At 42.0% G+C, this 14455-nt stretch overlaps 2 protein-coding genes across 2 annotated transcripts; both read right to left on the reverse strand.

Annotated features, from left to right (window-relative positions):
- Positions 1-10937: 10937 nt before the first annotated feature.
- LOC116142226 (probable glutathione S-transferase) lies at positions 10938-11807 on the reverse strand. The gene is made up of 2 exons (XM_031427662.1): positions 11451-11807; positions 10938-11376 (listed from the first exon to the last, which is right to left on the reverse strand). The coding sequence occupies exons 1-2, from the start codon at positions 11757-11759 to the stop codon at positions 11014-11016; spliced, it is 672 nt and encodes a 223-aa protein (XP_031283522.1). The 5' UTR covers positions 11760-11807; the 3' UTR covers positions 10938-11013.
- Positions 11808-13218: 1411 nt separating this feature from the next.
- LOC116142227 (probable glutathione S-transferase) lies at positions 13219-14224 on the reverse strand. The gene is made up of 2 exons (XM_031427663.1): positions 13892-14224; positions 13219-13739 (listed from the first exon to the last, which is right to left on the reverse strand). Exons 1-2 carry the CDS (start codon positions 14204-14206, stop codon positions 13386-13388), a joined length of 669 nt encoding a protein of 222 aa, XP_031283523.1. The 5' UTR covers positions 14207-14224; the 3' UTR covers positions 13219-13385.
- Between the last annotated feature and the right edge of the window lie 231 nt (positions 14225-14455).

Genomic DNA, 14455 nt, shown 5'->3' on the forward strand with positions numbered 1-14455 from the left:
CGCGATGGTCGAACCCGCATGGGCAAAAGCAATCCCCAAATGGCTCCACTGCCTCAGATTGAGGAGCTGCAGAGCTCTAGACCAACTAAGAGCTCAGCAAAATGAGCAAGGGCAGGTCGCATATGCGTCCCCCTTCTCTCTAGAAGTGCTAGCCGCCCCACTCCCATCAAGATTTAGAATGCCCGACATGCGGGCGTTCGATGGAAATTCTGATCCGCATGATCATTTATATGAATTCAATGACCTGATGGAGCTTCACCAGGTTTCAAATCTAGCGAAGTGTCGTTGTTTGACAGTAACTCTAACCTCTCATTCCAAACGGTGGTTCAGGTCGCTCCCAGCGGGATCGATCAGCTCGTGACCTCAGATGAGCGCGACGTTCCTAAGGCACTTCCAAGCGAACTGAAAGTTCTCAATGCCTTTGAGCTACCTCAGTAATATAAGGCAAGAGAGGGATGAATCCCTCCAATCTTACATCGACCGATTTCACAGAGAACTTAATAAGGTAGCTCACACTCCCGAGGAGTCTGTTCGGACTCTCATCATAATGGGAGTTCGTCCACAGACCAACCTGTGGAAAGAGTTACAGGCTGAGGATGATGTTTCTCTCACCCATTTCTATAACCTTGCGGAGAAGCACCTCCGTATTGAAAATTCCATGGCGGTGCTCCACCGCCGCGACCCTGGCGTTTTGGGTAGCACTCCTGGTCGGGAGAAAAGTAGGAGAGTTGATCGCAGATGGCTGCTGACGATCAACGAAAAGGAAAGAAACCGCGCTATAAGTCCAAAAAGTCTTATGCTCCTGTTCCTCATCGCGATCGTGACAGAAATCAGTATGCACCTTTGAATGCATCTGTATCGGCTATTCTTGACAAATCAAAAGAAGCCAGCCTGCTTGGAGAGCCTGAGCCCATGAAAAATCCCCCGTCAGCCAGAAATGGTAAGAAATACTGTCGCTTCCATCGGGATAATGAGCATCACACCGATGAGTGCCGAGCTCTTAAACAGGCAATCGAAGACCTCATCAAGTAGGGGCATTTTAAGGAATATATTGATGACTCTACCCCCGCACAAGAGAAAAATCAAAGGGAAAGAAGCATCGTGATTGCAAAGGCATATGCAGTATCAACTTGATCTTTGGAGGGCCGCACCTCGCGGGGAACTCGCGAGGTGCCCAGGAGAGATATGCTCGCGCGGCCCATCACGACCCTATCAGTGTGATGAGCACGACGCAGCGACCACAAAAGATTTGCAAGGAGGAGGAAATTACCTTCTTCGAAAAGGATGCAACTCATTTGCATCATCCTCACGATGACACTCTTGTAATCACGCCCCTCATAGGGCACCATAACGTCCACAAAATGTTAGTGGATAACGGAAGTACTGTGAACATCCTGTTCCAAATAGCTTTCGAAAGAATAAACTTGGACGAGGCTGACCAGAAGCCCGCCTCGATCCCCCTATATGGTTTTACAAGGGACCACCTGATCCCTAAAGGAACGATCTTGCTTCCAGTCACGCTGGGTGACTTTGACGAAGTGACCAAGGTAACTGAATTCTTGGTAGTGGATTGCCCATCCGCTTTTAATGGTATCTTGGGGCGACCTCTGCTGAGAAACTTCAAGGCAGTCACTTCGATATACCATCTGAAGATGAAGTTCCCCACCTCAACGAGATAGGGGAAGTTAGTGGATCTCAGCGCGCATCTTGTGACTGTTACGTAAAAGCAGTACAGATGGCATGCAAAGGGAAAAGTATCTCTCGCGACATTCCCCGACAGGCAATGGCGATCAGCCTGATCAAGCCACAGCTTAGCCTAACCGAGGATAATATGGATCCTCGTATTCAGGAATGCCCTTCCAGCGGGCCAGTTGAGGATCTGTCCAAAGTATCGGTCAACCAGAGCGAGCCGAGCAGAGTGTTAAGGATTGGGAGTAATCTCAACCCCCAACTTGCCACCGAGCTGACCAACTTCTTCAGAGAGAATATCGATGTGTTCGCCTGGTTACACGTAGATATGGTCGGGATCAGCCCGGATATCATCTGCCATGCATTGAACATTGACAGTGAAGCCAAGTCGGTTCGCCAAAAAAGAAGAGCGATGGATCCGGAGCGATATGCCACCTTAAAACTAGAGGTGGATAACCTTCTTCGAAACGGATCCATCCGAGAAGCGCTTTACCCGACCTAGGTTGCCAACCTGGTTCTAGTAAAGAAGCCTAACGGCAAATGGTGAACTTGCGTCGACTTCACCGACCTCAACAAAGCATGCCCGAAAGATAGCTTTCCTCTGCCCAGAATCGACCAGCTCATCGATGCCACCTCGGGGCATGAGCTGTTAAGTTTTATGGACGCGTACTCGAGATATAATCAAATTTCGATGTATGCATCGGACGAAGAACATACATCTTTTATTACAGATCGGGGGTTGTATTGCTACAGGGTTATGCCCTTTGGCCTCAAGAACGCTGGCGCAACCTACCAGTGGCTGGTTAACCGGATGTTATCCTATCATATCGGAAAATCAATGGAGGTCTATGTAAATGACATGCTGGTCAAATCCCATGTTGCTTCAGATCACATAGCGCATCTCGCTGAGATGTTCGATATCCTCTGACAATACAGAATGAAGCTAAACCCCTTCAAGTGCTCGTTCGGAGTATCCTCAAGAAAATTCCTAAGATACATGATTAACCAACGGGGAATAGAGATCAACCCTAAGAAAATCCAAGCTCTCCTCGACATGAAAAGCTCGACTAGCAGAAAGCAGGTCATGAGCCTTAATGGGTGAATAGCGACGCTAAGTCGCTTCATATCGAGGTTAACAGATCGCTGTTTGCCATTCTTCAATGTTCTAAAGGCTAATAAAATGTTCGAGTGTACTCCCGAGTGTGAATAGGCATTCCAAAGTATTAAATAACACCTCAGGAAGCCACCTCTTCTATCCAAACCTCTCCCGCAAGAGATCCTCCTCCTGTATATGTCCGTCTCTCAGTTCGCGGTCAGTGCAGCCTTAGTTCGGGAAGAGGACAGGGTCCAATGGCCAGTGTATTACGTGAGCAAGCGTCTGTTGGATGCCAAGATGTGGTATCCAGAAATGGAACTGTTAGCCTATGCCTTGCTAATCGCTTCCAGAAAGTTACGACCTTACTTCCACGCCCATACGATCCATGTAATGACTAATTACCCGCTTAGACAGGTCCTCTAGAAGCCGGAGGCGTCGGGTAAATTACTTAAATGGGCCATGGAATTAAGTCAGTTCGATCTAAAGTACAGACCGAAATCAACTATCAAAAGGCAGGCTGTTGCCGATTTCATATCAGAATTCTCATACCTTCCGATTAGTGAGTCGGAGCAATAGCCCAGCGAAGCCATTCAGGAAACTACTCAAAATCTATCAATCTGGAGCCTCTACATCGATGGATCATCAAACAGAAAGAGGGCCAGTGCAGGTCTTCTCCTCTTGAGTCCTGAAGGGGCTCGCATTCATGGCATTCTCTGGTTCGAGTTTAAGTCAACCAATAATGAGCCCGAGTATGAAGCTCTGCTCGCTGGACTGTGGTTGGCCAGAGAAATGGGTGCAACCGCGATCAGTATCCACAGCGACTCCATGCTAGTCATTAACCAGATTTTGGGAGAGAAGCTAAGGAAGAAAATATGATCCGCTATTTGAAGAAAGCTAAGGCCGCACTCGAGCCATTCAAGCACTTCACGATCACTCAAATTCCCAGAGATAACAACTCTGTGGTAAATGCCTTGGCAAGGATAGCCTCGTCATTGGACTCAGATGCACTGGATAGCATTCCTGTTCGAATCATCGAGACCCCCAGTATCAGCTCGATCGAACAGGCCATGAATGTAACAGAATCAGATTCCTGGATAACCCCCATTATTCAATACCTCAGGGACAGGACCTTACCTAGCAACAAGGTCGAGGCAAGGATTCTACAAACAAGATCTGCTCGTTACACCTTCATCGGAGACCAACTGTACAAACGAGGGTTTAGCGCCCCTCTCCTCCGATGTGTAACCGGCGAAGAAGCAGATTACATCATGAGGGAAATATATGAAGGGATCTGCGGTAATCACATCGCCGCACGATCTCTCGCCAACAAAGTTGTTCGTCAAGGGTACTACTGGCCCCAAATCCAAGAAGACACATACAACTTTGTCAAAAGGTGTGACAAGTGCCAGCGGTTTTCAAACATACCGTGAGCTCCTTCCCACCAACTGATAACCATGACCGGCCCCTGGCCATTTTCCATGTGGGGAATCGATCTCATTGGTCCCATGCCAGTCGGTAAAGGAGGAGTCAAGTATGTCGTGGTCGCAGTAGATTACTTCACCAAATGGCTAGAAGCCGAGCCGCTAGCCGCAATCATGACCAAAAAGCTCAAGGACTTCGTTTTCAAGAACATTGTGTGCCGCTATGAGATTCCTCACCCCCTCATCTCAGATAATGGTAAACAGTTCGACAACGAGGAGTTCAAGAAGTTTTGCGATGAGCTGGGTATTCATAAAAAATTCGCCTCAGTCGCGAGACCGCAAGCAAATGGTCAAGTTGAAGCTGTCAACAAAACCATCAAGCACACTCTGAAGGCCAAACTTGGCGCAGCCAAGGGGAATTGGGCCGACGACCTTCCCGAAGTCCTATAAGCATACAGGACAACTTCGAGAACCTCTACCTCAGAAACCCCTTTTTCGCTAGCACATGGTTGCGAAGCGATGATCCTTGTGGAGGTAGGAACCGATTCACTACGAAGGGACTTGTACAATGAAGCCGACAATGAAGCGCTTATGAAAGCAAGTCTGGATCTTGTTGAAGAACATCGCAGCAAGGCTTTGCTAAAAATAGCAACCTATCAGCAACGCGCGAAAATGTTCTTCGATTCTAAGGTCAGAAGAAGAGACTTCCAGGTTGGCGACCTTGTATTGAAGGAAGTTCTTCTCGGTACTCGAGAACCAAGTGCGGGAGTTTTGGGACCGAACTGGGAGGGCTCATACCGCATCGCCAAAGTGATAAGACCAGGGACTTACCACCTAAAAAGGCTAAATGGTTCCAGAGTACAGCGAGCTTGGAATGCTGAACACATCCGACCTTACTATCAGTAATTCCGAACTCACTTTTTCCTTGTAAAGCTTTTATAACCCTTGTAAATAACGAATGTAATTCAATTCTTTTGTAATAGCTTTACATGTGCAATTTTGTTCGCATAGACTTATTCCAGTGTAATTATAAACGGTTAGTATGCGATCTCATATGTAATGAAGGATACAAAAATTACAAGTACTCATAAAGAATTGTCAAAAGCGATCTTTATTTACTTATAATAAAAAAGAGTAAGTACATAATCGAGCAGAACAAAGGCTACAAGGGCGGATCACTGATCTTCGTCCCTAGGCCTCGGGGGGGCGACCTCTACATCCCCAGACTGGTTACCGGCTTCCTTTTCGGGTACAACCTCTGGGACGTACTCAAGATGTTCTTCCAAATTAGGTCCCCGAGCCATTTCCTCAACCTCGGCTTGCGCTAGAATAGCCAGTTCATCCTGGTACTCATCGGGGAGGTCGGACAGATCCATCTCAGGTTCTTCACCTAAAGGGCAAAGATAGACCTGATCGTCCAATCTGCAGCCCTGTTCTCCATATCCGCTTCATGTTTCTGCATTTTCGCAGTTAGCGCAGTAACGCGGTCCCGAGTATAATGGAGCTCGGCCTCAAGCTCTAATCACTACCTCTCAGTAGCCTCCCACAGATGGGCCCTTTCCTGCTCAGCTCGTAAGGCTCGTTCGGAGGTATTTTGCAGCACTTGATCCTTCTCACCAGCCTTTCTAGAAAGTCTGGCCACGGTCCGCTGGAGCTCCTTCACCTCCCCGCCACGTTTGTCCAGGTCGATCTTCTGAAAGTCCACTGCACGGCGGGTAGCGTCCCTTTCAGACATGTGCTAGTCTGCCTGAGCGATGGATGAGTCTCTATCTGCTCGTGCAGCCTCCAGCTCCTGCATAAGTCGCGCATTCTCCTCCCGTAGCTCGATCAATTCCTCGGCAGACCCCAGCTGAGCCTTCTGTTGGGACATATGCAGGGAAAGCAAGGCCTACACGATAAGAATAAAAGTTAAAAGTCTACTCCCTTCTAAAAAACGAGCAAAGGTCCTCGCCGAGGACAATTCGTTTACCTGGCTTAGGAGTTGGAATGATATGGACAATAGATCGATGGAATTGGAGGCCACAAACTTTTCAAACTTCTCCGCAAGCCCACATTCCAACAGCGTTAAAACCACCGACTGCAAATGATCCGAGAGCTGGGCCATCGAGTCTAGCATGGGTGTGCCTACACCCTTGGCACGTAAAGTTTGCCCCGTAGGCTCTTTGCCTAACCTCCTCCCAGGGACTGCAGCCGCTGGTCGCGTCAACTAACCGATGGAAATGCCAGTCGTGCCTCTAAGTAGCCTTCCCGAGCTAAATCTTTGGTAAGGTTGCGACCTCTCGGGCTGAATGCCCAAGCCTTCGTCTTCGGACTCTGACTCCTCGGTCCGAATTTGCCGCCTCTTCTTAAGCCTTTAGGCCGTAGTTTTCTGCTTCGGACGAGCAGTCGAAGATGGGGGAACTTCCGCAGGTCAGGCTGGAGCACCCACCTGTGCCCCTCCGACGGGAGGACTGTTGGGAGCAGCTCCAGTTGGCCCGGTGGTATGCCTCTAGGGAAAAGAGAATTGTCTTGATCATGGCGACTTGGACACCCGAGGAGGCATGGTCGCTGCATGCGAACACCGTTAGTGAAACAGTTCGTTACCAAAAAGAAAGATTAGAAAGGACAGTAGAAACTTACTCGGTGGGGGTTCTAAGTCTGCGTCCGCGTTGAAGAAGTCGTACCTCCGCAAGTTCTCAGTTGTCACAAGCAACCTCGCGTCTCGACTTTTCGTGGGCAGAAAACCGAATGAAACAATTCTGTCCGGGTCTGCGAGCAGGTTCAGACTGGTCGTTCTATTAACTTTAAAAAAAAAAAAAAAAAAACAGCTCGTTAGCGAGGAGCAAAAATCGAGTGAGTTCAGAAGGAAAGAGAACCTACTTGGATCCTGAAAGTGGCTGATGTCGTCATAACGAAAGAAGAAAAATTTTGTATCATATGATCCCACATTACTCGGATAGCTATGTATCCCCGATTGTATTAGTTTCGCCTGGACAAATACCAGGAATCCTTGTCCTTGCTCTTTTTTAATATGTATGAGCAACCGAGCTCAATCACGGTTAGCTCGCCTAATCGATTCTCCCGACATGCGATATACATGGCAATGGCGATTATGTATGCGTTCGGGGTGAGCTGCATTGGTGCGATCCCGAAGTGATCGAGGATCGACCTGGTGTAAGGGTGGAAAGGGATCAACCCCCCACCCTTAGAGATATCTTCTGAGATCACGACCATCCCACGTGGCAGATCCCGGGCAGTATGCACCCTATTGCGGAAAACCTCTACGCTGACAGCGAACTGGTTAACCACCCTTTGCAGCTCGTCGGCGGTAAGCGTCGAGTAAATTTCTCAAGGGGGGCTTGTAGGGGCATCCTCTATGGGCGAGCTAGCTCCTTCATCGGCTCTAGTCGTTGGGGGGTCCATTTTCGCAATCTGCAAAAGCAACAAAATAGTACCATTCAGTCTTCGTACATTTTTGTACGATAACGTGGAGGAAAGATTTTCCTCCCTAAACCCAGTAAAAACCCTAACAGGATACGTAAAGAGCCTTCACCAACGGCTCCAACCCAATAGAGATTATTTCGTCTCCGTTGAGCTACCGACAGACAGTCATCACATGGTGACTATCAAAAGCAAAAAACATTAAAGATAAAAGAAGGGAATCATCTTTACCTCTAGGAATGAGAAAGATTGGCTCTTCTATCCCAAATATCAAGCGAACACCACTCCGAAAGGCAAAGAATCAAGGCTGGCAAAAATTTCTTGCATTCTGAGAATGAAAATACAGTGGCTTTACCTGAAGAGAGCTTGGGGTTTTTATAGTGAAGGAAATGACGCTTTGGTTTCCCAAAATCAAACGACGTTTGGGTTGAAAACGCATTTGACCGTTGATCGCTATCACGTGTCACGAATCAACGAGGAAGAGTGACCATCACGCCTCAAGAAACCAGATCGTCACCCCTTTTCGTTGAAACGCTCAAGCGACGACACATTTTCCCTCCTCCACATTTAATGCGCCCACAGCCGCATTTAATGCTCTGATAGGGAATGTCGTTTCAGTATGACTTGCATTTAATACGCGTAGCTGACACTTATTGCACATAAGACACGTCTGTCAGAACAAAGAGCATTTCATTTAATGCACCCGCTGCAAAAGGTGCAAGGATAATATCTGAAGAGATCGTTACTAAAAACACTCTTCATCGTCAGTTGCGAAGCGACGTGACTCCGAACTTTTCATCAGTCGCGAGGCAACGTGACTTTTCGGACTTCTCATCAGTCACAAAACGACGTGATTGTTTGACCCCATCTCACGTCAATCGCGAAGCGATGTGACCGACTACTAAGCAGCATGGCCATTTGTCCTAAAAAGTTGCTAAGTGAGAACAGGTCGGGATCATCACTAGCACTAGGTAACCGTGACCAAGTCGCTGCTCCTGAGGTCGCGGATCATCCTAGGTTGCTTGTGGGAGGATGTCCTCTCGATCTCCTTTGCAATCAGGTCGGATCGGCCAACATCTCTTCAAACACATCAGATCAAGGCATTTATAGTTTCTACGGTTCGATTCTCAAACTTTAAAAACTAAGGGACTTCTGTTATACCTGAAAATATAGGGCTGACGCAAGACTCAGTTAGCATAAAAAGTCAGAGCTTAGGTAGGCCCGCAGCTAGTTAGAAGCAGCCACATCGCGTGGTGACCTGAGCAGCACATTCCTGTTAGTAAAGTGGGTGCGCGCCAGACCAGCCAGAAGCTATAGTGATTCCACGTGTCCAATCCCTGCATCAAATAACGTAAATCACTCTAGAAGATGGGCAATGGGACATAAAGAAGGATTTGCACGGATAATCCCACCAGCTCACAGATTTAGTAATGATAATCTTAATCCATCCCATTATAAATTGAGAGCTCTTCTCTCATTTAAGGGATTAGCTACTCTCTCTAAAGAAAAATAGCATTATCTCTCTTGTATAATCATTTGTAAGTCAGTTCGCTAACATGACCTGACCTCTATCATTAATACAAAATCAATAGACGTATGATTTGCTTCCTTAGCATCCGAACCACTTTAAACGATGTTCTCCATTGCATTCACTCTCATTCTCACATTCACATGTGTCTTCTGGGCCCACTCAGTATTTCACACGTGCGTTTTATTGGTGTCAAAGTCACGCATCAACACCACCAAAAATTTAGTTATGAAACGATCAATATCATTAATGGAGGGATGAGAATATTGATAATGAAGTCATTTTTCATTCGTCAAAAACAGTGATTTATACATTAACAGATAATGTTTCCCACTCTGATTGATTATTAATTAGGCCGCTCATACCAATGGATTCCTTCCAAACAGATTCAACTAAAGTAGCGATTAAATTGTTGAATTGATCTTATGACTATGACTATGAAAAAGTTTGTCCAACAGTAGATAGGATTTAATTCGAGTGGAGGCAACTTAAATAATATTATACTGAAATATTAAAAAAAACTATAAAAAAAAGGGTGACAATTAATTCATAGAAAATTTTCGTTCAATAACCTTTTAAGTTTTGATTGTAAATTTTTACATAACTGAAAGATTAAGTTCTCTTTAGGGAAATACTTGATCGGTTTTTTTTTTTTTTAATGAATAAAAAAATTGAAAATTTTTATAGAAAATATTTTAATATATGTATTTAGGAAGAGCTTTCAAGTATTTTCCATAAAAAAAAATAAATTAGTTTTATAAAAAGCATTAGAAGAGTGCATTAGAAGAGTCTTATATTTAAAAGAAATACATGCTTGTATGGTAAGTTATATTTTGGTCGTGTAGTTATATATATATATATATATATAGAGAGAGAGAGAGAGAGAGAGAGAGAGAGAGAGAGAGAGAAGTTAGAAATTTATTTGGAACTTGAGAAAGAAAAAAAAAAAAAAAAAGGAACTGAAATAATAAATGTAAAGTTAATTTGAAGGGGGTTAAAGAGAGATGCAAAAGAATATTAGGTGATAAATTACAAGAATAAATGGGTTTTAATTTAACACACAAAACATAGAGGAATTTGAGATATCTCAAATTATTTCAGAAATATTTTACACAATGCGAAGAATCAATCAAGTTAGTGGATATCGCATAGGATGATGCGTATGAGAGTGATGAGAGAAGGAGAAATGTGAAGTTCATACAAAGAGGAGTATTATGGTAATAAATTAAACCAGTTGATTAGTATACTATTCATCTTTTCTCGGACCATCAAATTGTGGTCAAATTAATTAATTTTCCCCCATATATTCCATTAAGAAACACGTTAATTGTTGAATGTAGTCTCCATCCATTTAGAAAATTAAACTATCAATCACGATCACGAAATATTCATCCAGTCCATCTGTAGCCAAGGCCTCAAATTGTCGAAGTGCAAGAAAGGCAAACATTGCTATAAATCTATAATGTCACACGCACACATAAAATGGGTCAAATTTTCTCATGGTCTCAACAATCGTTTTGGCTTAGGAAAATAATTAGGTTACATCTGTTTCATAATTAATAAAAATGATTAGAATAATCACATACTTATACTTCAAAACTCAGAAGAATTAGGAGATCATTTAAAAGATTTAGATTATTTTATTATTAGTATTTTTTTAAGAACTCCATGATTAGAGATTTTAGTTAAGAAAAATTGTAAAAATATAGAAATAAATCTTGACCATACATGCGTAATAATAAACAAACCCATAGATTTAGTTATTATTTTTTTTTTTTTTAAAAAAAGAGTACATTATTACATGATTTAAAACCTTAATAAGAAAATGAAGTGATGAAAACTTCAGCTGCAAACAAACATCAGGAAGCCGCTAGTATCATTGCCCTTCTAAGCTTGAAATTGATGAGCATTTCATCATGATCAGGAAGATTCCCTTTAATAACTGGAACTTCCTTGAAATTTTTTATCCATGCGTACAAACGAGGGAACTTTTCAGCTTCAAGTAGCTTCATCCCAACTACGTCTTCAATGACTCCTAACCAATGTGCAATGCCACCAAAGGCTATGTCTACAAGGCTGATCTTATCTCCACCAAAGAATTTTTTCTCCTTAAAATCTCTTAGACCGATTTCTTCTACAATTTTTAACATTTTTAAAGTGTCTTTCTTTGCCTTCTCCTGTTCTTCGCCGCTGGTGCGAAACATGAACCACATGGCAAGACCCTGCCAGAGTTTATATAATTAAAGATTTTCAATATAAAAGATGACATTAAAATCATAAGGATCTTAAAGTGTACCTTTTCTTCTACAAATTTGATCCAAAAGCGAGCCATGGCTCTTTCATAAGGATCCGTGGGCAGCAATGGATTTTGTGGCCAAGTCTCTTCGATATATTCGAGGATAATGGTGGACTCACAGATTGGTTTTCCGGCATGAACAAGAACTGGGATTTTCTTGTGGATTGGGTTATAGTGCAAAAGCAAAGGGCTCTTGTTGGAGAGATCTTCTTCAACATATTCATAAGATATGCCCTTTAGTTTTTGTGCCCAAATGACTCGATAACAAAATGGACTAGGCCATGATCCAAGCAGTTTCACTTCTCCCATGTTTGATATTGAGATTTGAGACTGATAGAGCAATGTAAGAGCTGGTTCACCTCGCCATTCATTTTATAAAGTCTATGTTTTCCTATATTGCTTGGGCAGTAAGCATTAGCTGCTCAATTCGACTCCCAATAAAAAATTAACGTTTGAATTCAAAAAGGTGGTTTGAAATGACCTTAATTTATGATTATTGATGTAATTGTGTATATATTTTGTTGGAAAAGTGGCATAACATATTTAACGTGTAGGAATTCAAAATAGGCGGTGGTTCATCATCCAAGTTTGAACACTACTTTTTATTTTGTTATTCCATTTGATATAAACATCGATTTCATTATAGTCTTCTAATTAAACTAATCCAATCTAAAACGATTATTAGTTTTGTTAACCCAATGAGTTTACTGGGGATATGTTAAGGCTACCCTTATTTAGTTCAATAATAGGGGATAAAATTATTCATATATATAAGTGAAGTCATCAATACAACAATAAAAATTTAAAATTAAGGGAGTAGGTGGGTACAGTTACAGAATCTAAAGTCAAATGACATTGAATTGTCACTTTCCATATGATAATGGTTTATCGTTCACCCACATTAATTAGACTATTTGATTTGGTAAAAGGAAATATCTTTGATTTTTTATTATATAGTGACAAATAATTTTTTATATTTGACAAATTTGTTTCTTCAATATTAAAGTAAGATTTCTTTCTTTCTTTCGTCCTTTTTTTTTTTGTGTGTGTGTGTTGATTTATTTTTCTTTTGAATGTAAGTTCGTAAGTTTTAGACTGGATAACTATTAGATACCCAATTATCGTTATTCCTTAGTTATGTGCACTATTGGATTGCCTCCATTATTTCTTTAATTTTGCAGGTAATCCATGATTCACGCAAACTATTTCCTTAATGATTAACAATCAAACTATGATACAAATCGACCAAAAATCGATCTCACCTCTCCTAAACCTTGTGTTGTCAATAAAATTCTAAGGCATGCCAAAGTCTTTGATCATAGAAACATGTTAAGAAAGTAGCCCTCTTCAGCTTCAACGAAAATCAACTGTAATTGATTAAACCTGTTAAAACACGGTCTATGTAGATTGTCTGACTATATTTTGTTAGAATTTTAATTTAATTAAAATTATATATTTGATCCTGCACTTTTTATTAAAATATAGTTTTAATAAATAGGTAACTGATGAGGAAGTTACATTATCCAATGGGCATCAAAGACAATTGCATATATAATGGGTGAGGTTACATGTCCCCATTAATGCAATTTTTGACCCAAAAATCATCACACTGAAAATCGTAGTTAATTGGAAGACTCTGTAAAACTTTGAGGAGACAGAAATGTGAATTCAGAATTGATACAAAATAAGTTCTACAACAATTACTACGATGGTAGGCTAGTATTATATTGATTTACAACATATTTATGTATTAAATGAGACAACAAAATGTAAATTGAGAAATTTATTATCCTCCATTATTATTCTTACAAAGCATATCATCAAGTCTTTCATGGAAGATTACAGTGCACAAAACACACACATGGATAGCAGAAAGCACAGTATATAAAACACTCTTAATTATCTCATACATGATTAAATAAATTCAAACGAAGATCATGGAGAGGCCAGTATCCCTTCCCTAATACTATTGAATTTTTTGAGCAACGCATCACGATCAGGCAGGTTTTCTTTAATTGTGGGCACTTCCTTGAAATTTTGGACCCATGCATGCAACCGAGGGAATTTGTCAGCTTCAAGTAGCTTCTCTCCTCCTCCTTCTTCAAGGACTCCCAGCCAGTGAGCAAATTTACCAAACACTATATCTACCATGCCGATCTTCTCTCCGCCAAAGAATTTATTGTCTCCTAGCGCCATCTCTTCTAGGGTTTTCAGCATTTCCAAGCTTTGCTTCTTCGCCTTCTCCTGTTTCTCACCGCTACTACTAAACATGATCCACGGTGCAGACCCCTGTGTGTACACAGAGACGGTACCATGAATTAATTTCAAGGGGACAAGGAAAACTAACTGAATATGATTATATGTACAGTACTGAAAAGTGAAGTGTGATTGAGCAGTAAAATCAATAGATTTGTCAAGAACAAGCATGTATATATGCGTACCTGTTCATTAGCAAATTTAAGCCAAAAGCGAGCCATGACTCTCTCATAAGGATCAGCAGGAAGCAATGGGTTTTGGGGCCATGTCTCTTCGATATATTCGAGGATAATCGAGGACTCACAGATTGGTTTTCCGTCATGAACAAGAATTGGGATTTTCTTGTAAACGGGATTATACTGCAAAAGCGAAGGGCTTTTATTGTAGAGATCTTCTTCAATATATTCAAACGGTATGCCCTTTAGTTTCAGTGCCCAAATTATTCGGTAATTAAACGGACTAGACCAGTGTCCATGCAGCTTCACTGCACCCATGTTCATTTTTGAGTGATCAAAATATTATGAGAGCCGCATGCTGGTTCACCTCATCCACCATTCCTTTATATTAACTTGCTTAATTAAATATTATATCTAGTACTGAAAGCTAAATACTAGCTAGTTGATTTAATTAAAGATTTTTTAGTCTAAAGTTTTCTATGCTTGACTTATATATATATATATATATTTATTTATAATAGTTTTAGATCCTGGGCGTTATAAATATCACTAATCACTATAAACATGGCTACT

This window comes from Pistacia vera, unplaced genomic scaffold (genome assembly GCF_008641045.1).
Source record: "Pistacia vera cultivar Batoury unplaced genomic scaffold, PisVer_v2 Contig406, whole genome shotgun sequence".
In the NCBI taxonomy this organism is placed as follows: domain Eukaryota; kingdom Viridiplantae; phylum Streptophyta; class Magnoliopsida; order Sapindales; family Anacardiaceae; genus Pistacia; species Pistacia vera.

Excerpts from the sequence above, each read along its gene's own strand:
- LOC116142227 (XM_031427663.1), bottom strand. The coding sequence starts at position 14,206 with ATGAACATGGGTGCAGTGAAGCTGCATGGACACTGGTCTAGTCCGTTT. Across the intron at positions 13,740-13,891 it reads TTAAATTTGCTAATGAACAG|GGGTCTGCACCGTGGATCAT; the intron begins GTACGCATATAT and ends GTGTACACACAG.
- LOC116142226 (XM_031427662.1), bottom strand. The coding sequence starts at position 11,759 with ATGGGAGAAGTGAAACTGCTTGGATCATGGCCTAGTCCATTTTGTTAT. Across the intron at positions 11,377-11,450 it reads TCAAATTTGTAGAAGAAAAG|GGTCTTGCCATGTGGTTCAT; the intron begins GTACACTTTAAG and ends AAACTCTGGCAG.